Source organism: Sciurus carolinensis, chromosome 3 (assembly GCF_902686445.1).
Source record: "Sciurus carolinensis chromosome 3, mSciCar1.2, whole genome shotgun sequence".
In the NCBI taxonomy this organism is placed as follows: Eukaryota; Metazoa; Chordata; class Mammalia; order Rodentia; family Sciuridae; genus Sciurus; species Sciurus carolinensis.
In genome coordinates this window covers 174,724,947-174,747,712 of record NC_062215.1, presented here as the reverse complement: position 1 = coordinate 174,747,712, position 22,766 = coordinate 174,724,947, and the positions used below count along the sequence as shown (strand labels likewise).

General features: G+C 40.6%; 1 protein-coding gene across 5 annotated transcripts in view; it reads right to left on the bottom strand.

The window, feature by feature from the left end:
- Positions 1-314: 314 nt before the first annotated feature.
- Positions 315-22,766, bottom strand: part of Cab39 (calcium binding protein 39) — an 81,939-nt gene continuing 59,487 nt past the window's right edge. For all 5 annotated transcript variants that reach the window (XM_047543675.1, XM_047543673.1, XM_047543672.1 and 2 more), the window contains 6 exons: positions 22,487-22,605; positions 17,252-17,420; positions 9,878-9,937; positions 5,805-5,870; positions 3,453-3,596; positions 315-2,893 (listed from right to left, as the gene is read on the bottom strand). In XM_047543675.1, coding sequence (XP_047399631.1) covers positions 2,705-2,893; positions 3,453-3,596; positions 5,805-5,870; positions 9,878-9,937; positions 17,252-17,420; positions 22,487-22,605 — 747 coding nt within the window. In that variant the 3' untranslated portion in view covers positions 315-2,704. The remainder of the gene's footprint in view (positions 2,894-3,452; positions 3,597-5,804; positions 5,871-9,877; positions 9,938-17,251; positions 17,421-22,486; positions 22,606-22,766) is intronic.

Here is a 22,766-nt window from a genome sequence, read left to right as displayed (position 1 = left end):
GCCTGTCGTCTCCTTCCTCTGGCAACTGGTGAATGCCCTGCCAAGCAGCTAAAAAAGGGTCAGAGCCAGAGACGATCCGCTTCCCAGATGTTATGGTCTGAAAAAAAGGAATAACTGAACTGTGGTGCCAGGGAAGCGCCATGACGTGCAGTGTGCTACAGCAGCTGTGTGACAGGCTATCAAGTCTTGCACAGGGACAGAAGGAGTGCTGTCTGCTCTTCAGTTTGTGACAAAATGTGGGCCTGTGCCCTGATGGGGGCTGTTTAGAGACCTGAGAGCAGCTGTCTAAAAGATACTATGAAGATGGACAAAGGTGTTTCTCCAAAATTTTATTTTAATTTAAATTACAGGGCCAGCCAGATATTCTGATAAGAAATTCACTTTTCCTTAGGGGAAAGGAAATGCTTTCGTGGCATTAACAACTGTATACATCTCCACTTTTTCTTATAGGGTTAAAAATCACATTGAGTAACTGCTTAAGTAAAATTAAACCTTTGTAACACAAAAAGAAACCACTTCCAGTATAATAATTTGGTAATATATTAAATGATCAAAACTTCAAATGCAACTTTTCAACTTTGAACGTTTTTACAATGTTTTGTTTAAAAACAAAAACCAGAAAGTCTTAACTATCTCCAGCATCCAATGCGTTAGTAACACACCTATGTTTTGACACACTACACCCCCATCCTCCACATGAAAGGCTCTAGTGCGACAACCGCGGACCTGCCCAGGTGGAAGCTGTTCTGTGTTTGGACTTCTAAGAACTAGCTTGGCAAGGAGATGCTTCTTCCACTTGGCGTGGTGACTGCATTCACACCGACCGCTGACACGCGTCACTCGACCACAGGAACCAGAATGCTCTTCGCGGCTGGGCCTGCCTCCTCCATGGCGGGGGATTGGTTTTGAGGAGGTCAGAACACTTTCCTTACTTCTGGTAGAGAACATGAATCATTTCACACAAATTCTTGTAAAAGCAGCCTTAGGAAAACCAATTACTATAGACTGCCATTTAAATTAAACAGAATAAAATATATCTATTTTCTAGAGCGGTTTTTCAAATTGGTGTCCCTTGGAGGAGATCTTAAAACCTGCTGAAACATCAGATGGAAGGCTCATTTTACTGGCTGATAAATAATTCAATTAGTTAAGAGGCTAGCAAAGAATAATCATACAATAAATTTCTTAATCAGCTACAGCCATGCTGAATTCAAACTGGCAAACTCTGATTCATAAGTTGTTAGTTGTGATCTTCGTATCACTAAAATGAACAGATACCATTCTAATAACTTTACACAGATAGAGTCTAGGAGACATTGTTCTGCTGTGGTCACAGTAACAAAAAGTGGTGCAAAATCAGTTACTTTATAAATACTGATAATTTGCAGCATTAAGGAACAGGACATTAAAAAAAATAAATTTCCCCGTAGGACACCTATGGCTAGGAACTTTTCTTTTCCTAAGAGAAGCCAAAGTTTTAATTATTCAGTTTCACAACTATTGTACTGAATTACTTACTCTAAGAAAGAAAGGGTGCTCTACAGAGGTCCCCCCCACCCCCAACAAAGAATCAGCATTTATTTAGCATAATCTGTATCATTCATATATCTGGCAAACTTATGACTCATTTTAATGAATAAGGCCAATATTATGCAGGAAAATGTAGCGGACTGAGTTCGGGGTTGTGGTTCCGCATATCATGGCACCCCATTAGGGAACTGAATACAAAGGATTGGTTTACTTTTTTCTTTTAATGCTGTGATCCCTAAATGTTAAATCAGCATTTTCATGTGATCTGAAGTATTTCAATTACATATGAGCATTCATTTTTTTTGCAAAAACTCAGTATTAGGTAATAGTTACATACTACTACAATAACATTCCTCTGCTGTACAAATTAAACCATTTAAAAGAAATGAGCATTCTAAGAATTATATACAAAATAAACCTGTAAGCAGTGTTGAAATGAAATGCAAGGTGTTGATGCTAGCTCTACTGTTTTAAAATACCTTCAAAAAGTAAAATTAACAAATACCCTTCAACATATCCAGGTTTACAAGTTTTAGGAAAATCAAAATTCAGAAAGTTCTACAAAGCTGTGAAAAGCCTATATACATTTTCCTTATGACCTTATGAAGCTTCATACTTTCGAGAAGTTGCTAAGTTTCAGTATCAATTTATTCGCACATCAGCTTTATCCGCCCCAAAAGCTCACATCTTGGATACAGTTCCCCTGATTTCCAAAAAAGCTCTGCATGCACGATCTTCCTTCAGCGAAGGCAGGTGTACAGTCTGATGCAAGGATGCCAGGTGTGCACATGCCACACTGCGCTCAGATCTTCCCCAAAGAGGAATGCAAACACACGGGTGTGCCTGGTGCTGTCAGGGCCTCTCCCCACACCACTCTCATTCACACGTTTGCCTTCACAAACCCAGCCACGCTCAGAACTCCTACAGCAAACGCAGTCTCTGAATTCTGAAATGACACAAAGATCAAGAAAAAGCCCACGTGCGCTCTAGTGTGCAAGCAGCAGCAGCTACGTTCTCCAACCTGGACTGAAAAACAAAAAGGTAAAATGAAAAACCGTTCACTTAACAGCAGATTAGCAGTAATGTTCCTCATGAATCGATAAGAGTGCCTGATGCTGAATAGCTAACAGCAAATGCTGAATTTGGATTTAATATTTTAGATGTTTATTGGAAATTAGGCTTCTTGCTGAGCGGGTCTCTTCAAATCCCTGATCTGTTTAACTAAATAGGTCTTCTCATCATTGAACTGCTCGTCCTCGGTCCTATCATTTTGAAACTTGCTGAGGAACTCGATGAGTTTGGTCTGGTTCTTGAGGAGGATGTCCAGGATGGGCTGTGTCTTGTTAGGATTGGCCACAAACACCTGCACACAGAGAAGCCCACATCAGTCAGAGAAAGAACATGGTCCCTGGTGTGCTGCTGGGCAGGCAATGCAGTCAGGGTCATTAGTTTTTGCTTTAGGAGAGCTTATTTTTCATAATAGAAGGAAAAATAATAATAATTACACATCTTAGCATGAAGAGGATTGCCAAGCTCATTTTGCCTACCCTGAAACACAGTGGTTAAGACTAAATACAGACTTTGATTTTAGAATAAAATGAACAGAAATTATTTCTGGCACTACCTAGGAGGTCAGATAAATTTTAATAATCAAAACCTTCATGAAAAGCATTAAGAAATGCTTTTGCTCTGTAATGAATAATCTAGTATGAATAATCTATGCCAGAGATTGACGACACTCCTCTGTAAATACACTTTCTTTGTCCCCATTACAGTTTCTAGGTCTTTCTGTGTAAATGTTGTACTGCACAAATATTAAAAATTGAACTGTATCACTTACTACCAAAATGAAGTCAACAATACTTTAGTAATTTACAAATGGAAAGAGAAACAATTCTGGAGAAAAATATTATTTACTCTACCTTGAAAACGTGAAAGGCCTCAAACTGGATGTTACGACTTTTGTCTCGTAGAAGATTCATCATTAACTTGAGGTTCTCAGGTTTACTGATGTATTTTGTCATAATTGTGAAGTTGTGTCGATCTAACAGTAGTTCACCGAGAAGCTGAGAAGACATTAAAACAATTATTCTTACATTTTTGAGATTTAAACCAAACCCAAAGTTTTAAAAATAACTCATTCGGTAATCACTATTACTAAATAAAAAAATGTGAAGTCTTGCACAAGAAAAATAAATTTGGTGGCAAAATAAATATAGGAAAAAATAAATACCAATGTGGCTACAAAAAAGATAGTATCAATTAAACTTCATCTTTAAAGTACCACATGTTCTAAAGCTGTCCCATGTGTTCATGATATCTTCAGTGTGGTCTACCACTAAATAAACTGTAAGAACGAATGATTTGCTTCATTCACATCCATCAAACTTGCAAATGCCAGTCTCCCCATAGTACTGCAAAAACAGAAAACGAAAATACAACGAAAACACTTACAAAACCCAAAACAAAACAAAACAAAACAAACAAACCCCAAAAATGAATGCACCTCAAGTTTCCTTTTCATATTGGTAATTTGGGGATGGCAGAAGGCCTTAAAAACCTTTCTTCTTATTCAAGCAGTTCAAGAACCCCAAATTTGTTTGAAGGTTATTGATTTGCCAATAAATCCCCCGTTCTCCAGTGAAGAGGAACTGGCCCTGGCAGTTGGTGTCCGAGGCCACCCTGTCTGGCCTCTGACTCTACTGAGCTGTACTGCTGTGTAACTGAGTGGAAGAGCAGGATGCTTTGGCCCTTCAAGGATCACAGAGAAGGAACCTCTAAGCTAACCTGTGCCTCCAACAGCTGCCAGAATTCCCCACAACCCCCTGAAGAAGTTATTCTCATCAGTCGGGAGGATGCCAGATGATCATCTCTTCAAAACACCTGGAGGTGGGGACCAGGGTAAGTTAAAGATCCCCAACACCAGGCTGAGAGGATGGCTGGGAGGCTAGGCCCCCACCATGGCAACTGACGGAAAGCACGGGGTGTGCCTATTTTGGTAGTGATACATTTCCAAGCAGGGGCTGTTATCGATCCCTGACTGTGGAGTTATGGCCTTAAGAGAAAAGAAGGAAGTTGCTGGTCAGATGGAAAGGATTCCACTGGAAATGTGCATGGCAGAGTACTCTTATCGAAGGACACAAAGTGTTACAGAGCTCCTCGAGTCCTTTAGTGTCTTTCCACAGAAAGTTAAGGTCTTTAAGGGCAATTTCCCTGTGGCTGGAAGGGGAAGAAGGAACAGAGTCCTGGTCAATATGAATTCAGACAACTCAGAGGGGAGGAATTCTGGGTAGAGTCAAATTTAAAATGAATCTGGCAAAAATGTAAACAGAATTACAAATTTTTCTCCTTCAATCCTCTGTGATTTTATCTATAGTTCCCACCAGGACCATTTACTGACAGAATGATGGTGGTGGTTATGTATTTATTAAACACCCTAAGAATTTTCTAGAACAAGGGCCAGCAAAATTTTTCTGTAAAGGGCTAGACACTAATATGTTAGCCTTTGCAGGTCCCATGGTCTCTGGGCCAACTATTTAAAACTGCTGTGGTAGTGTGAAACAGTCTTAACGATATGTAAATAAATGCATGCAAGTGCTCCTATAAAACTTCATTTACAATAATAGGCAGTTGGCTAGATTTGGTCCATGGACTATCATTTTGCCAACCTCTGTTCTAGAGTTTACATCTTAAATTGAACATTTTTTAGTTTCCACTGGAATTGTCCATATTTTGTTTTGATTAGAAACAGCCAAGGGGGCTGGGGATTTAGCTCAGTTGGTAGAGTGCTTGCCTCGCAAGCGTAAGGTTCTGGGTTCAACCCCCGGCACTGCAAAGGAGAAAAAAAAAAAAAAAACAAAGGAAAAAAAAAAGAATAAAAGCAGTCGAAGTCATGGCAGGTTCAGAGCTTCCAGCTTGCACCACTGTCCCCTCCCCTCAGGATGCGTGGCATCTACAATCCTTCGCCTAGCTGGCATGATTCTAAGTTTTAAAGATATGGTTCAAAACTTAAATATAGCACTGGTAAGAAATGAACTCCTCTGCAAATTTCTGCCCATTCCTCTTGGTGTCTCTAGCTCACAAGGGCACAGGCAGAGGCACTGCAGGGACCACTACCAAGCCCTGTTCTTTTCTGCAAAAATCCTCACCATGGATTAACGTTATGTCCCTAGGAGGTCTACAACCCACACCAGGCATGTCTCCCTTTTCCCAAATCCAAACTTCAAAAACAAGCAAAGAGGAACAAGTGACATGAAATCATGAGTATGTCATACCTTCAGTGACTGTCTCTTGGTCACATAGTTTTCTGAATGAAGTAGCTTCTCATATTCACTGAAAAACTATGAGACAAGAACACACATTAGGGTTATTTAAGAAAAAGACTGGCAGCGAACATAAAGCTCAAGGACAAACTCTTGACACCACCATGGTCAGCAGCTGCCCACACTCTTGTGCTGCCACTGGTTCCGCACCTTCCTCTGAAGCCTGCTCAACACCTCCATGAATAGGGCTCCTGCCAGGCCCAGATACTGCTCAGATCAAGTCCTCTGGGTCACCCCAGATTCCATGGGCACAGAACGGAATATTCTCCCCTGCAACAGTTTTCCCATGATTAAGTCAGTGGTCATTTCTTGGTGTCAGCCCATAAAATTCTATTTTATTTCTTTTTGGGTACCAGGGATTGAACTCAGGGGTGTTCGACCACTGAGCTACATCCTATTTTGTGTTTTATTTAAAGACAGGGTCTCACTGAGTTGCTTGGTGCCTTGCTTTCGCTGAGGCTGGCTTTGAACTCTTCATCCTGCCTCAGCCTCCTGAGCTGGTGGGATTATAGGTGTGCACCACCATGCCTGGCCCTATTTTATTTTTTTAAAATGAGAGCTCAATATATCTGAAGCACAACCACAAAGAGAAAAGTTATATGTTCTATGTATCAAGCAAGGACAGCAAATAGAGAAGCTAAGAGAGAAGAAACTCAGCACCGTGTTAAATAGAGAAAGTGAGACTCGGGCTCAAGCCTGAAAAAAGGGAGAGATTTCATTTAGAAACAGAGAGGAGAAAACATATTCCTGGGCATAAAAAAATAAGGGCACAGCTTGAGGGAAGATCTGGAGAAGACAGGATGCTACATATCTAAGAGCTAACAAGAGTCCACAAGATCTTCAAAGTGGCAGCATTAACAAGAAGCATCACTAGAATGGTGAGGAGTGGGAGTCACTGCAGCAGGCAAGTAGGAAATGAAAAGGATGGACAGAGGGGCCAAGGCTGTCCTTGAAACACTTCGTAGAGAAGGTCAGTTAGCTTTAAGGCAATATATATAGTCTGCTTGTTTTTACTATGGATAGGTTTAAAATGTCGCATGTTTGCAGAATCAGTATGACTCTGTTGGGTATTCAAGCTTTCCTGAGACTTTTCACTGGGTGTGGTGGCTGCTGGATAATGCTTGCTTTGTCACTCTTCCTTCTGTGCTTTGCCTTAGGAAGAGTTCTCATTAGCCATTCATCTGTGGTTTAGAGAGGGGGTTGGCAAACTAAGGCCCACAGGCTGAATCCAGCCCTCTGCTTTTATAGAATTTGCTGAAACCCAACTACTACACTCATTTGTTTTCTGTAAATAAATTAATTTTTGTACGAATGAATTGGATTGTTTATGGTGCCTTTTGTGGTGTCACAGACAGGAGAGTGGACAGAGGCCACAGGGCTCATAAAACCTCAAATATTTACCTATCTGGCACTCCTGGCTTGTGGCTAACTTTGAGGCAGAGGTAGGCAGTTAACTAATTTGTATGCAAGTAAGTTAAGACTGCTCTTTTCAGATAACTGTCACAATGATGATTTAAGGAGCTACATCTACCTTTTATCAGTAACAAGAAATACATACACCTCAAGTGCTTGACAGAAGATGCAAGTTAAGATTTTCTGCTGCATATATATTAGGATAAGTTTGGTTGTAAGAAATCACTTTCATGGGGAACAGCTTGGAGAGTATGTTTGTAGTCCATGCTTTCCTCCAGATAGGTCAGATTTTCTCTAGGATTAGGACAGCCAGAGGACAGGTAACAAACCTGGGCACTTGCCCCCACACACCTATGGGCCCCTCAAATACTTGCATTCCGGGAACTATACTTCAGCTGAGTACCGTATGTGCTGCAGAGTGGCCGGCAATGACTGCTATCCACAGCATGACACTATGATCTGACTCCCCTTTAAGGTCAGTGGGAAAAGTCTGTTTCCGGTCCCAGTGCTAGGGAAGGCTACATTTCTTCTGAGCAACCAGCACATAGTTTACCTTAAAATATTATGATGGGGGCTGGGGAGATAGCTCAGCTGCCAGAATGCTTGCCTCGCAAGCACAAGGCCCTGAGTTCGATCCCCAGTACAGCAAAAAAAAAAAAAAAAAAAAAAAAAAAAAAGTATGATGCTTTGGTTATTAGAAAATTCAGCAAAGTGTTTAGTTTTGAGAGCATTTCTGTGTGACGACATCACCTCTGACCTGTTTAGCTTACCCACATCTCCCACCTTTTTTTCCCTCCCTCAGATCTTACTGCACTGGACATATTTCTGTTAGTTTGCTCACATACATAAAATCCTGTTAAATGATGCATGTACTAATAACAAGCAGAAAATGATTTTACTGCAAAATTGAACAGATCTCACTGCTTATAGTAAATTTCTTGGAAATTAGCTAGTCTATTCTTTGGTAGACTTTAAATTAAAATACTCTGGCATGTTGAAAAGATGTGAGACCAGGTATGGTGGTACACACCTGTAATCCCAATGACTTGGGAGACTGAGGCAGAAGGATCATAAATTTGAGGTCAGTCTCAGCAACCCAGCTAGACCCTTGTCTCAAAAGAGTGAAAAAGACTGGACTGTGGCTCAGTGGTAAAATAACCCTGGGTTCAATCCCCAATACCAAAAAAAAAGCTTGAGATCATGTGGCAATTACAAAGCAGCTAACATTTACTAAATGCTTATTATGTTTCAGCACTATCTCATGGGCGTTAGCACCAAAGAACCAGGTGCTTCCTTGCGTGCACCCTTATCTAATCCTCACACACCCCAGTAGGCAAGGACTTCTTTCAGGCTGAAGATCCTGAAGGCACAGAGGGCAGCTGCCTAAGGTCCTGTTAGCACATGGTGAACACAGACCTAGGTGGTCTGACACTAAAGCCCACGTTTCCAACTGTTAGAAACCCTGATGAAATGATAGTACTGCCAGTTTAGATCAACCACATACAAAAAGAAACATACCCATATTCAAATACCCATGGTCAGAAAAAAAAAAAAAAAAAAGGACTGGCAGTGTTTGAGCCACTTAAGAGGCTGTTTATGAAGGATTTAGTATGTACTTAGCATGGTGTTTTGAGCTACTGGGAGTTGTAGGGGAAAATGGGAAGACAAAGACTGAGAAAGCAAGGATTTTGCTTCCAAGAATCTTATTATGTAGTTGAACAGCAAAAGGAAAAATGAAGTGTTAATAATACTTAAGAGTTCAAAGATTCACAGGACTAGTGGAAGAATTAAACCTAAGCCAAATCTTGTGGGATAGAATTTTAAGTGGATTGTTATATTATTCTGATTTCTCTAAGAGTATCTATAAGATCTCAGACAATGTGTAAACTACTATTACATAAGAAAGTGCTGTGGGTATAGTGGGACACCCTCAGAGGAAAGCAGAACTGGTGGAAGAGAACAAACAGTCCTGGGGGTGGTTGTGTGGGTCAAAGGGAATCAAGTCAACGAAGCAGGCAGAGCATTTACAAATCTCTGGGGGGGGGGGGGTTCACTGTTACGAGGGACATCTGACATTGACTCAGAGCTGGAAGGGACCTTACCGATGGGCTAGTCCAATGTCCTCATTTTACAAATAAGGGAGGACTTCTAAGTCCTCAAGCAAGTGCCTTGGCCACGGCCACAAAGGAGTTAGCAGTGAAGCCGGAGCAGAGTGGGGTCCTGCCCCGCTAGGCCAGCGCTGCTCCCATCCTATCAGCTGCTGCCTCCCTTTCTCTCTATGTATATGCAGCAACTGATGGAAAAGGAAGGAAAAGTTAAAAAGTCAGATAATAATTCTCCTTATAACTTAACTGTATTTTCATTCAGCAGCAAAATGCCTATTTTCCTTTTCTAAACTAAGAAAAATGCAAAGGGCAGTGTATCAATCAAAAAGATTAGGTTCTGATTCTGATCAGGAAACACTCTACACTGTTTTAGTAGAGGAATGATTATAGCACCATTTAAAAATACTATACATGCAAAATAATATTCTGGGACAAAATGCAATTTAATCTTTCATTGCTGATAACAGAAGTTTCAATTTATTTTTAAAAAATATTTCATATACTTACTCTATCATAATGCTGTTCCAAAAATTCTGCACTGAGCAATTTATGTCTTGTAAGTAAATCCTAGAAAAAGAAAATATGTGTATTTTTACAGTTGCTCTCCATTAAAGTTCTTTCAGAAAAGAGAATCCTAAAACATTCCATGCCATTTCATCTGATAAAAACTGTTTTTATGTATTATTGTTCAGTATTTAAAATGTGAGCATGAATTATACTGAAAATACTGATTCTATATAAAAGGGAATAAAATCATTAATAATAGGAAATTGCAATTTTAATGATCATGAAATGAACATAGATCTATAATTCTTAAAAGAAAAAAACCATAAAAGGCAATGAACATATATACTAAAACAGAGTAAGGAAGTGAAATATAAGTTAACAGCTGTAGAATGACAAACAATGCTGAGCCCGCTTAGTGTTCCTAGTGGAGAAAGAGGAAATCGCTTTTATTTCAAGACATATCAGAAGGTTCTATTATCTTCCTCCTAAATTCAATCACAGTTTCAAATCTAATGAGGTCTTTTTTCAGAGGTACAATGTTTTCTAAAAGCCCCATCATATTATAAACATTAGCTCCTAAGTAAGCAGAATACGGCAAAAAATGTGGAATTAATAATTAGTTTGACCTGTAGTTCTATTTGGTATTACTATGAAATAAAGCTCATGCCTCACCCCAGAAAAGCAACTCAAGTATCATATGGTCAGAAATAATCATGAGCTAGAAAAATTCTAGGTGCTAGACCTCAGACAATAAAATGAGACCTTTGTCATTTTATTGTGACACTGTGAGCTGACCACGGACTAGCCCTGGTCTCCCCAGGTGGGAAAGAGAAGGGAGCAGGTGGCAGCAGGAATGCCCAGGCAATGTTTGGTGAACTAAAGAGTCAAGTTTCTTCAGTGCCACCTCTAGAGAAGTCAGTGCCAGCAATCCCCTTTCTCCGATTGAACTTTCCTTAACTTGTTTTCTTTCTCATTTACAGCTGAAGGCTAGCATTTCCTGAAACTTGCTGATGTGGTGATTGTCCCTGAGAAAGGCTCTAAGCAGTGTCAGGTATGTGGGAAGAGCCACAGCTCAACTTTCATTGTAGGGACATCAGATCTCAGGGATTCTGCAGGGAGTTATTTTGTCACCTCCTTCCTGTTACCATTCTTTCCAAAAGGTCTTCATTCAGGCCTTCCCTCTGCCTAGTCACCTATCACTCGGCCTCAGCTCTTAACGGGGCACCCCTTCCTCAGAAAACCCTTCCTGACTGGTCACCGCATGGAGGCGCTGGTCACAACTGTAACTTCACATCTGCTTGTGGGATTATTTGATTACAGTCTCTCCTGTACACAAAAATAGATAAGGGTCATGTCTATTTTAACTAACCTTTAAGTCACCAGCACTTATGCAGTGCTCCATACTAGAAAGAGCTTAATATTTAGTAAATGAATGATTGAATCAAGAAAATCAGAAAACATGTTTGGAAAAACATCGTATTTAGCAATCTTCAGAAGTGTACTTTTCAGAAGGTTTTTAACCTCATCCCAAAGATTCAGTTGTTCAAACTTCTGGGCAGGGTCAGTACCGAATTTCCTGATTTTAACAAGGCTGCCCAGGAAAGACCTACCCAATTTTTTTCTGAATCCTCCATGAGGATTAAACAGGCCAAATTAAGAAACCTGGAGTCTATTTTTGTGTCCTTCAGGAGGAAGTCACTTTTTTGAAACCTTCAGTAGGAATCTGCTGCCTAACAAGGCTACATTTGGAGGACCCTGACCTGGTAGAGTGCTGCAAAGTGTCCCCTCATGGGAACAAAGAAGACAGTTCTAGGAGAGTCTCCACCAGTGCATCTCAGGGCATTGGTCCACGGAGTCAGGTGCAAAGAGGGGGCATGCGAGGGCGTCAACAGAAGGCACTGCGTCCATGCCTGCTAGAAGCACTCTCCATCCTGTCAAACACGCCCACAAGGGTAGCATTTGTAGGTATGGGTTTCTGCCAAGCCCCAGCACTGAGGCTGGCACAGGGCAGGCAGTCAGGGATTTCGTGAAGGAACAAATGAATAAGCGAATTAAGGGATGTGTCAGGTTCATGCAAGACTGTCACTGCTATGGTTTTGTGGCTGAACATTCTGGAGGCCAATATGAGGAAGTACAGTCAACAGAGCCCATAGCTCATTGTTCTGCCACAGTCTGATGCAAGAGAATGTCAGGGGAGAGGGAACTTAAGAGATGCTGGCTCTCAACTGAGATTGAGGCCTTAGGAATGGGTACATGGAAAGTACCAAATGCTTTCTCTACCAAGCAAAGGTACTCTAGGTATAACCATGTGGGGCAACACACTTTTACTGAAGGGTTGAGTAAAGTGAGTTATTTCCTCTAAAGGGTATAAGTCAAGCAGAGGCAGGAGGCTCTCAACTGAGCCATACCTAAAAAGGAGGACTTCCGACATCTCCCATCTATTTGTTGTTCTTTAGGAACTCAGGATATCGTGGTCAATGTGGCAATCAGATCTCAATGGCTCCAGGGTTGAAAGGATTGAAAAAGTTGTCAGACTGCTAAAGTTTGGGCCCTAATGCATAATAGGATGAAAGCCCTATGTTAAGAAGGGCATTCTAAGGGCCTGGGATGGAGGAGAATTTTTGTAGGAAAGGAGCAACTGTTAAGAGCCAGCACCAAGGAAAAATGCTAACACTAAGCTAGAAAAGGAGACAGGACTTTGGGAGGTGCCTCCATCTACTCAAGAGATGAGAAGGAACCTTAACTTAGCAACTATCATTAAAAGCTCTGGAGAGCTCAAACCATGTATAGGGGAGGGGGCAGAAACCAACATAAAAGAAAATGAAGTTGGGTACAGTGGCAGACACCTGTAATCTCAGCTACATGTGAGGCTGAGGCAGGAGGATCTTAAGTTTGAGGCCCAGTCTGGGTATCTTAGTAGATCCTGTCTCAAAAATAAAAGGGCTGAGGACGAGGTCTGCGGTAGAACACCTGACTAGAGTGTGCACTATCCTGGGTTCGGTCCCCAGAACTGTGTGAGAAGGGTGGGGGGAGGGAGGGAGGAGAACATGAATATGAATGAATGAAAGGCAAAAGGGGCAGGTGGTCATATCTGGTCAGTGACTCACCAAGTTTACATGGTACGGGTGATGCCACACCAGTAGCAGAGTGGGGAAAGAAGGACGACCTGTCTGAATTTCAGTATATCCACTTTCAGTATATCCTTTCTTGAAGAAAGGCCAGGAATTATGTCCCAAGTCCAGGAGACTGAGTAGCCAATTTCTAGGATGGGTTGAATCAGAAAGCTTTTTTGAATTTGGTGCTTGCCTTTCATGCATAAGGCCCTGGGTTCAATCCCCAGCACCGCCAAAAAAAAAAAAAAAGTTTGAATTTGGGCACAAAACAGCAGGTGACAGAGAGCCCTGGAATCGCTGAAAAAATACTGCTACCTGGGGGGGGCTGGGGGGGGCTTATTTTTACAGTATCTTATCAAGTCTTTTGTCCCCATTTCCTACCTGCTGCAACTATGTCCAGGGACAAGAAACTCAATTCTTTCACTTATGTGGTTCATCTTTGGGCTCTTATAATTAAAAAGTTCTTTCTGTGCTAGAGTCAAAACTCTATTTTTGACTTATATCTATATATACCTATATACCTCCAAGTTATTTCCAGATACTGCTAAGGCTGGCAGAATGGCTATAATCCATTTTTCAGAGGTTCCTACTTTGAATACAAGTAGTATCTTATGCCAAAGTTTAACCACGTCTTCTCTTCTCCAGGCTAAATATGCCCACCAGGTCCTTTAACCTCTCCTTGAACGATGGGTTCTGAGTCCTGAGCACAACCTACTGTCTTCTGGAAGTTACTTACTTGCTTATAAGCCTCTTAAAGTGGGGCACCTGGAATGGAGCACAGTTACATGCCCCACCTGAGGGGCTGAGGAGGGAGGGAGAAGACTGATTCCTTAGGTTACACTCATGATCACATGGAGCTCTGGGGACTGCATTCATCATACTGTTTAATTTTCTGGACATGTTCAGAATTTCATTTACTCAGAGTGGGCTTTGGGTCAAGTCAGTTAGCCTGGGTTCAAATATGGTTTTCCCACTTGCTGTCTGTCTTCATTCAACATCTCTAGGTTGTTTCATCACATGTGAAGGTGATAATAACAGTATTACCTTCATAAGGTTCTTCGGAGTATCATATTAATTGTATTCTAGTAATTATTATACTCAGTAATTGCTTAAGTTACTATTTTTATTATTTATGCCTTATCCCCCTATTCCATATCTGTACAGTGAGGTCCTTAAGTGGGAGGCTTCATATTTGCATTTAGTTTCATCCTGTTCTGGCTCCTCTGGATATTCATGAATTTTAGGATCTACTGCTCTATCTCTTTTTCCCTTCTTGACCAGCACCTACACATTAGATAAATATGCCTTGTCACCCTTTGGTCATTAATAAATGATAAAAATGTTCAGCTAGGCCAGGTGGGATAAAGCTCAGTGGAGATCTGCTAGAAAATGCATCCAGTTGACAACAATGAATGGATATGGCGGCTTTGATTAGTTGTGAATCACTATGATAAAACTCCATCTAGTTCATCTTTATTATTTACTGTTTCCATGAGAAGAGATGTGTAGAATTATTCAGTATCTAGCACATCCTCATTGTAATGAAGGAATCATCTAACAATGACATCTACTGTGCACAGACCGTTCAGAGGTACAAAACCCCTCAGATGCTTGTATTATCACCTACATTTTTAACAGATGGAGAGATGCAGGTTAAATCAGGAGTAGAGCTGGTTTGAAACAGGCAGCCACGTCCTTAACCCCCCTGACCTGCTGGCATCTATGAGATTAGTATGGCTGAACTTACTCTTAGCGAATCCATGGTAGCTGTGGGCACACGGTTTCCTTTCCAAAATGCTCAGAAATCATCTCTTTAGAAATACTTTCTAGAACCTTACACAGGTAAAACATCAAGCTCCAAGCTCCACCAGCCTCTCTGGGGAATCTACCTTCTTTTATTCTGGAAAATTGGAAATATATTTGTTGGCCTTCTAATTCTCCTCCCCATCTCCTTAATTCCTCAAAAAACAAAAGAAAAATCACTAACAAATATTTTGCCATCTGGCTTACTACTTCAGTATCCATTCATTCAAGCTATGAATCTTGGACATATTCAGAGAAAATATTTTAAATTTCCTTTTAAGACCCAGCACCTGTTCCATGGGCTCTAAACCTAGTGTTTTTGGACAAGCTGCACTTGTTCAAAAATTGTTATGTGTAGGGGTGCATTTCCCTGTGGGCAGAGTTGTTGTACATTCTCAAAGGAGAACATGGAACACAGATCCATTCCCTTTTTTTCTTAGAAAACTGTGCCCTTGGCAAAGGGCCATCAGCAAAGGGGAGGGGGGGTCCTTCTCCTTCCCTCCTTGTGAAGACTGTCCCTGCTGGTCTAGTCATCCAGTTGCTTTCAGGGAGGAGTGGAAGAGAGTTTCGGTTTGTTTGGCATTTAGCCCCCCTGAGATTAAGTGGTAGATCTGTCTCTCTCTCACATCCTGTCTTGGCAAAAGGCCCTGCTGTGCCTTTCTTGGAGAGGGACTTTAGTGAGCTCTCCCTCTTGTGTAACCTGGAGCACCTAAGATACAGAAGCCAGGATAACTTTTCAACCCTCTCTTCTAGAGCTCACCCCTGGAACCCTAAAATGTTTTTTGATGGTTCCTTTCTTCAAGTGGAGGCCACATACCTGACTCTGCCCAGTCTTTCCCTCTGTGGCTACCAAGACCTGACAGTACTGCATTACCCATATTTTCTCCTTGGAGAGAATTCACTCAAAGAAAGCAACTCTAACTGAAATGAAATCATCAGCAAGGCTGGTCAAGACTGTCCAATATCACATTTTTGGCATGTAGCCAGTACATCTCTCTCACCTCTGAGCCAATTTGGTCATCTGTGCCAGGAGTATGTCCTCCACGTGGTCAGGGGTCTGGCTGCATTCTCCCACACCACTGCTGTTCCTCAATCCGCTTCCCTCACCCTCACGTGCCCAGAGTGCTGCCACTCTCGGGATCCTGGCTGTCCTTCCACACAGGGGACTCTCTCCTTGACACAAGGTGCTACTACACACCTCCCTTCAGGCCGGGCTGCTGCTCCTGAATGGGGCACTCCCTTCCATCGATGCATTCTAATCATGAGTCCTATCCCACCACTGCAGTGACACCTGAGATATCATAGTGACCACTCTATGTTATCATCTCAAACTCAATTTGTTTTGCTTTGTACACTGACATTTAAGGATCTGAGGTCTTACCTAAGGCTTCTGATGCCCTCTTTAATGTTTTTGGGAAATAAATCCCTGGGCACCTCTCACACCATGACCTTATACTCATTCAGTAAAACCCTAATGACCAGTTCCAGTCCCCTGGTCTTTGTCCTATCCTAAGGGTATTCATTCACCATCAGGTACAAATTTTACCAAAAGCCCAAAATGTGTGCTCACTATGTCATGGGCTCTTTATTATCATAAAACTGAACCTTCAGAAGACAAGAGGACATTTCTTATTACGAGTCCATGATTTCTGAGCATGGTAGTCTATGTGTAAACATATGAAGCAGTTCTAAACATTTACTTATAAGATCACACATTTTATATAAGGGAATTATAATACGTAAAGGCTTTCACTGGGGAAAAATTCAAGATTTATGTATTTATATTTATATATATTAAATAGTATAGAACCTTGCAACTCAAAAATCTTCATGTGGTATCATGTATACTTAATTCATACAAATCCACAACAAGGATAAGGTAGATGAGGGGAGGGAGGAAGCAATGACTGGAATAGTACAGGTGATTTTATCCCTCCCTGCATTTAATAGACATGCTCAGGTATGATAGGACACAGGGAAGGTGAATCCACTGTTCCCTTGGGCCTATCAACAATGTGGCTATCTCTGTCCTGAATGTGTTTCTAGCATTTAATGCAAGTATATTCCAAATCATCAGGTCCCCTGAAAAGAAGCCAACAACTTCATCTGGTGCTTAACCAAAGAAATTGCTCTGGAATGTCCCAACTCAGAAGACCTGGTAGTTAAACCTACTGTATATCTGTATTTCATATTTAGTGGATAATTTAACAAGAGAGTGCAATTTTGACCATAGAGGACTTCTGCCTTCTTGACAAACTTTAGAATCTAACTTTTCTACCTTTTGTAAACTATGACTTGCAAATACTTAAAATCATACCAACAAATATAAAATTCATCTTCTCTCTTCCCACTAGAGGGCAGTAATGTGTAGACTAGGAGGGCAGAGATGATTTAGGAAAAAAACAGCACTTTATGATCTGATTTGCAAGTGTACTTAGAATTCTAGTTTTTATGTTACCTTGAATGTGGCAAATGCATCTGAAGCTATGTCAAATGTTGACATTTCAACATATCTGAAGAAATCATAAAATTGTTCCGACCACAATATGATTTTTGCGAGTGGTTCATGTCTGATGCATTCTCTTAACATTATTCCACAATTTAGAGCTATTTCTGGAGATTCATACCTGAAAAATAAACAAACAAAAAGCCAAACATGATTGTTCTCTCAATACTCTTAGAATGACTACTTGAAATTTTTAGAACAGGAAGTTCCAGACGTGTCCTAACCAAGTGACCACAGGTTACAAAAGGCATTTGTTTCTCTGAGGAAAGCCTGGGCTCAGGAGCTTCCTCTAGAGCCCACCTGCACTGGCTGCCTTGAGCCAAAAAGCAGCAGCTACAAGAATGACTGTGTGAACAGAAGTTCACTATTCAAGCTTTCAACAAGATCTGGAACTCAGTATTTAGGACCACACCATTCCATTTGGGCTTAGCTTTTTATCTGTGGTCCTCTCGACACCTAGAAGAACCAAAGGTTGAATCAAAAACAATACAAAACATTTTTCCAAATTCAGATATTCATAGTATCTAAATATGTTTATCAAATACAAAGCATTTATACCTTGATGTTTCAACACTCAAAATAGTACTCAAGTCTCTTGGTGACACAAACACTGAGAAGTTGAGAGCCTAGTCCTAAGGATTTCATGGAGATCTAGGGGCCACTAAGCAAGCAGATAGTGGACACCCAGGCAGGTGCCTCCTCACGGGCTCTGCACACACAGACTCCTTTTATCTCAGTTCAGGTCTCTCAGCTCTTCCTTCCCTGACACAGAAAGAAAACCTCTTAGCCACGCAGGGACCTTTCCTTCCCATGTGCACCAAGCCCTCTGCCCGGACTCAGCTACCTGTTCAGACACATTATTCTCTTTTCTTTTACTTCCTTTCAAGCTGTATGCATTGGTTTAATTTCTTTCCCACTCACATGCTCTTGTAGTTTCTTGCAGTCAAATTCCATTTCTCAACACTCCTGTGAAATAATTAATTGGCCAGCAAAGGCTTCCTCTTGGCTAAAATAAGCAATCCTTTCTTATAACAAAAGATCCTTCTACTTCAGTGTTCTGACAGTGCCAATGTTTGCACTGCTCTCTTGGGGAGTGGGGGCAATGGGAGAAGAAGGGAAAAAAGAAATTCTTCCAGTTCTCCTTTCTACCCCTCTGTTCCTATTTTGGGCCTTTGGCCCATAAAGAAAACCTACACCATCTCAGGGTTCCCACCACTACTAAATTCCCCCTGCTGAAGTCTAATCCAGAACCACAGGATTTGCTTCTGGACAAATTCAGTTAGAAGTGTACCGTAAACTCAACATGTCTAAAATACCATCTCATCTTCCTCCACAAAATAGTCCCCCAACTCCCCTGCCTCATTTCTATAATTTGGCATTGTTTCTGTTTTGGATACCCAGGTCTAAACCAGGCCTAACAGAAATTTCTGAGATGTTGGAAATGTTATCTGCTCTGTCCATAATGGTAGCTACTAGGACATGTGGCTAATAAGCATTTGAAATTAGACCAGTGTTACTGAGGGACTGTATTTTAAATGTTATTTAATTTAAATTAATTGAAAATTAAACATTACATGTGGTTAGTTAGCTACAGTACTGCACAGCACAGTTCTAACCCTTCCCTTCTTCACTTGAGATCTTCTCATCCTCAGTGCTGTCAGGCCTTTACAACATTTCTTTGAGGCACATTAGTTTCATTTCCTCTTATTCCTTCCCACTACTGCATTAACTCATGCTGCTAGGGAGAACTGCAAATGCCTCCTAACCTGCGTTTTTGTTCAAGCTCCATGATAACCAATCTACCCAACACACAAACTTATCCACAGCATTTCCAGTGTAGGAACCTAAAATTATTTCTTCCCAACCAAATAACAACAAACTTCTGGGCTTAATGTCTAGTCTTCCCCTCACTTAATCCATTACTCTAGTAAAATGCCATATTCTGATTCTGCCATAAAATGCTCAGCTTTTACTGCTTATTGATTATTCTTCATTGCTGTCAATCACATGGTATTTGTCCCTGAACCTTTGGTCCCAGAAATACACCATTAGGATGCTGTCTCTATTTTTTCTGCCTATGCAAATTCTAAGCCATCTGGAATTCCAATCTTAAGTCTTATTCCTTTTATCAATCTCTGCCTGTCTCTCACAAAATGGCTGATGACACAATTCATCTTCACCTTTTTTGTGTGTGTGTGGTGCTGGGGACTAAACCCAGGACCTTGCACAAGCTAGGTAAGTGCTTTGACGTTGAACTAGATCCTCAACACCATCTCTGCTTATCTTTAATAAGGAGACTTAGAAGGACAGGGCAAGACAATTTTGTAAATAAGCTGGGCATGTTTTGACGGGAAGTTTGTCAAGCTTGTCTACTTGACTAAATCATAAACCAATGAGTACAAGGCAAATAGTTATGCTCTATAACCTGTTAGCACTAGAATGGAGAGTAAAATAACTTTTAAATGTCCTATAGAAAAAATAATTAACTCCAAATTCAGTCCAACACTAGCAATAAGACCTCAAATGCACACTAGTATTAGCAGCATAACCCCCTAAAATAGCTAACACCAAAGTACTTAGAGCCTAAGAAGACAATCTCATTGTATGTAAGTAGTCTAAACTAATTAATCAATCAAGTACAAAAATCTTTAAAAGGCAATTCACAGGACTCCTTAAAGAAATAGTTGTTTCCAGATCTGGCAGGATCCATACAAAATGAGTAAGGTGGTCATCTTGTGCCAGAAAGCAGGGAAGCTATCAGACTAATGGGAACCTTGCCAAAGGACATAAGAGCCAATCTGAAGGAGCTCCCAATGGCTGAAAAGAGGACAACTTGGCCATAAAAAAGAAATGACTGCAATATTTTTAAAAACAAAGAACTGAGTTAATAACAATGTTTAAACAATAAACTCAATGCTCACCCAAAAGTGGCCAGAGGCACCAGCTAATTATACTAAAATAACGACATCAGTCTTTCCCTTAAAGACTGTATTTTGATATAACTGAGTTATGGTTAGGAGAGGCTGTTCTTTATAGAAGAAACATAGCTATATGGAAAAGAAATAACAGAAACAGGAAACTGCCATTTTTAATCTAGTTAAGACTCTCAATGGATATTAAAACCTTCAGGTGTAAGGTCAATGGAGGATTTTATAATGGACAGATTATAAACTATACCCAGAGGTCAATCTAAACACCACCTTAAGTGAGATATAACCAGTGCTACATAATAGAAAATACATGGCACCATCCATGTATACATGCCCCACTCGAAGTGAATCTGAATCTAACCAAACCCCTAGATCTAACTACCAATTTTAAAGAAACAGGAGATAGTGAAACATGTTGAACAGAACCATAGGAAAGAGAATCCAAAATATATGATTTATCTACAAACAATGTTCCAACAAACAAATGGCATGAGTATACTAGAAAAAAAAGAAGAAAGGAAAGAAAAAGAGGGGATTCATTAACTATTACAGATTAACAGAAGGTTAAGAGTCATAGCAATCAAATTAAGTTTGGGGGACTTATTTAGAATCCAATATAAAAGAAAATAACTGTAATATGCCATGTTTTATAACAATCAAAAAATATGAAATGAGGCTTTTAAATGGTATTGTGACTAAGTTAAACTATTGCTGCACGTTTTATTTTGTTAGGCATTATGTGCCAGGGATGCACACAGAAGTCATGTGCGAGGAAAGGAGGCAAGGACTAGAGCAAGAATGACAGAAACATTATTGGCTGCTGAGGCGGGTTATGGGTGGGAGGGGTTTTGCTGTGTTACTCCTTGCAGTTGAATGCACAGTGCCCACAAGGGTGAGGGCTGGGGATCCTGCTGTCTCATGCCACCTGGCCCAATCTCCATGCTTCTCTCTGGCCCCGGTTTCTGCTCAGGTCAGCTCAGAGGAGAGTTTTAGACTTTATTGTACCTTGAAAGTCGTACTGTATGCAACATCTAACAATGGTTATATATCTCTGGCAACTGTAAAGTGAAATCATAGGCAGAGTTAACTAATTTATGGATCTTAATAACCACTAGTTTCTATGAGAAAGGAAATACTGGCTTTAAAAATATACAGAGGCACCTGGAAGCTGCTCTAAGAGCACCAAAATTCCAGGCTACTCTCTACGTGTTCACACAGCAACTATGGAGTAATACAACACAAAATTAAGATGCCAAAAGTTCTGTATGGCAACATCTGAAGAAGCAACAGAGATAGTTAGAAACAGAAAGGAGGAAACAGAATGCTGGCATGCAACACATGCACTGACTCATGCTTCATCTAGACAAGTCTGAACTTGGGGGGAGTGTTAAACCACAGAGGCGGGAATCAGAATGAGGCAAGCTGTAAAGCTAGGGGCAGGAGTGCAAGCTGATTCACACTACCAGACATGCCAGTAACGTGCTTGCCCTCCAGTGTAACAGAACAGTGCCAGTGCTGAGACAGAAAGAGGCACAGCGTACCCACAGCTGTAAACAACTCTGGTGCTCAAAGACAGGAGGTTACCTTTTCAGTCAGGGCGGCTCAGTACTGAGGGAGAAGAGGATTTCTTTTTTTAAAAAGTATCAGTTTTTAGGGTTTTTTGCTTTGCTTTTTAAACTGACAGACTACACAAACGCCTATTTCATCTAGTAGTGATTCAGAAGATGCGCCGTGAATTACCTAATTAAGCAGATTAGTGAGTGAACACACAGAGGTGAAACTCAAGGGGCGCCACATCACAACACCACGAACTCTAAAGACGACCAAGCAGAGTGGCTCCATGCGCCATCTAAGGCTGCATTCCTGGCCTTCCAGAGTACAGACCAGGTGCAAAGGAGACGTCTTTAAATGCATGACTTAGCTGATATTTCAACACAACTCAACTTTTTAAATCTTAGGAAACAGAAACAAGACCACAAAAGATTTCTTTCCTTTAGACATGTTTAATTTGTGAATTTAAAGCCTCACAATTTGCCTAATTTTAAACTCCTGTCTACGAGGTATTTTTATATTCAATTTAGCTCACAGGTTGCATTTTAAGGAGGGAAATATTTTCAAGATATATGGAACAAAAAGCTGACTAAACTAAAGAGAAAATGCTTTCCATATTCACCATCCTGGTGTTCTTTTTTCTCCCAAGGCAGTCTTTCCTTTTTATTTTCAACTAAGAATATAAATTTTATTGCATTGTACATACCCTTTCAATAACATGAACAAAATATTCTGTTGGGTGCAGATGTATTCAACAGTAGGAGTTCTTGTACCAATTTGTCTTCTGAGAATATTGTTGAAAATTTGAGCCACGTCTTTTTTGCCCTATTAGGAATACAATTATAAACATCAAATGCCCATATACCCTCCCAAATAAACTCAAAGAAAACTACTGTATATTTATAGTTAAGGCCAAACACCTGACTTTAAAACATTCACAGGCACTATATTTTCTTATTTTATCTCTTTATTTATAACTCCAATTT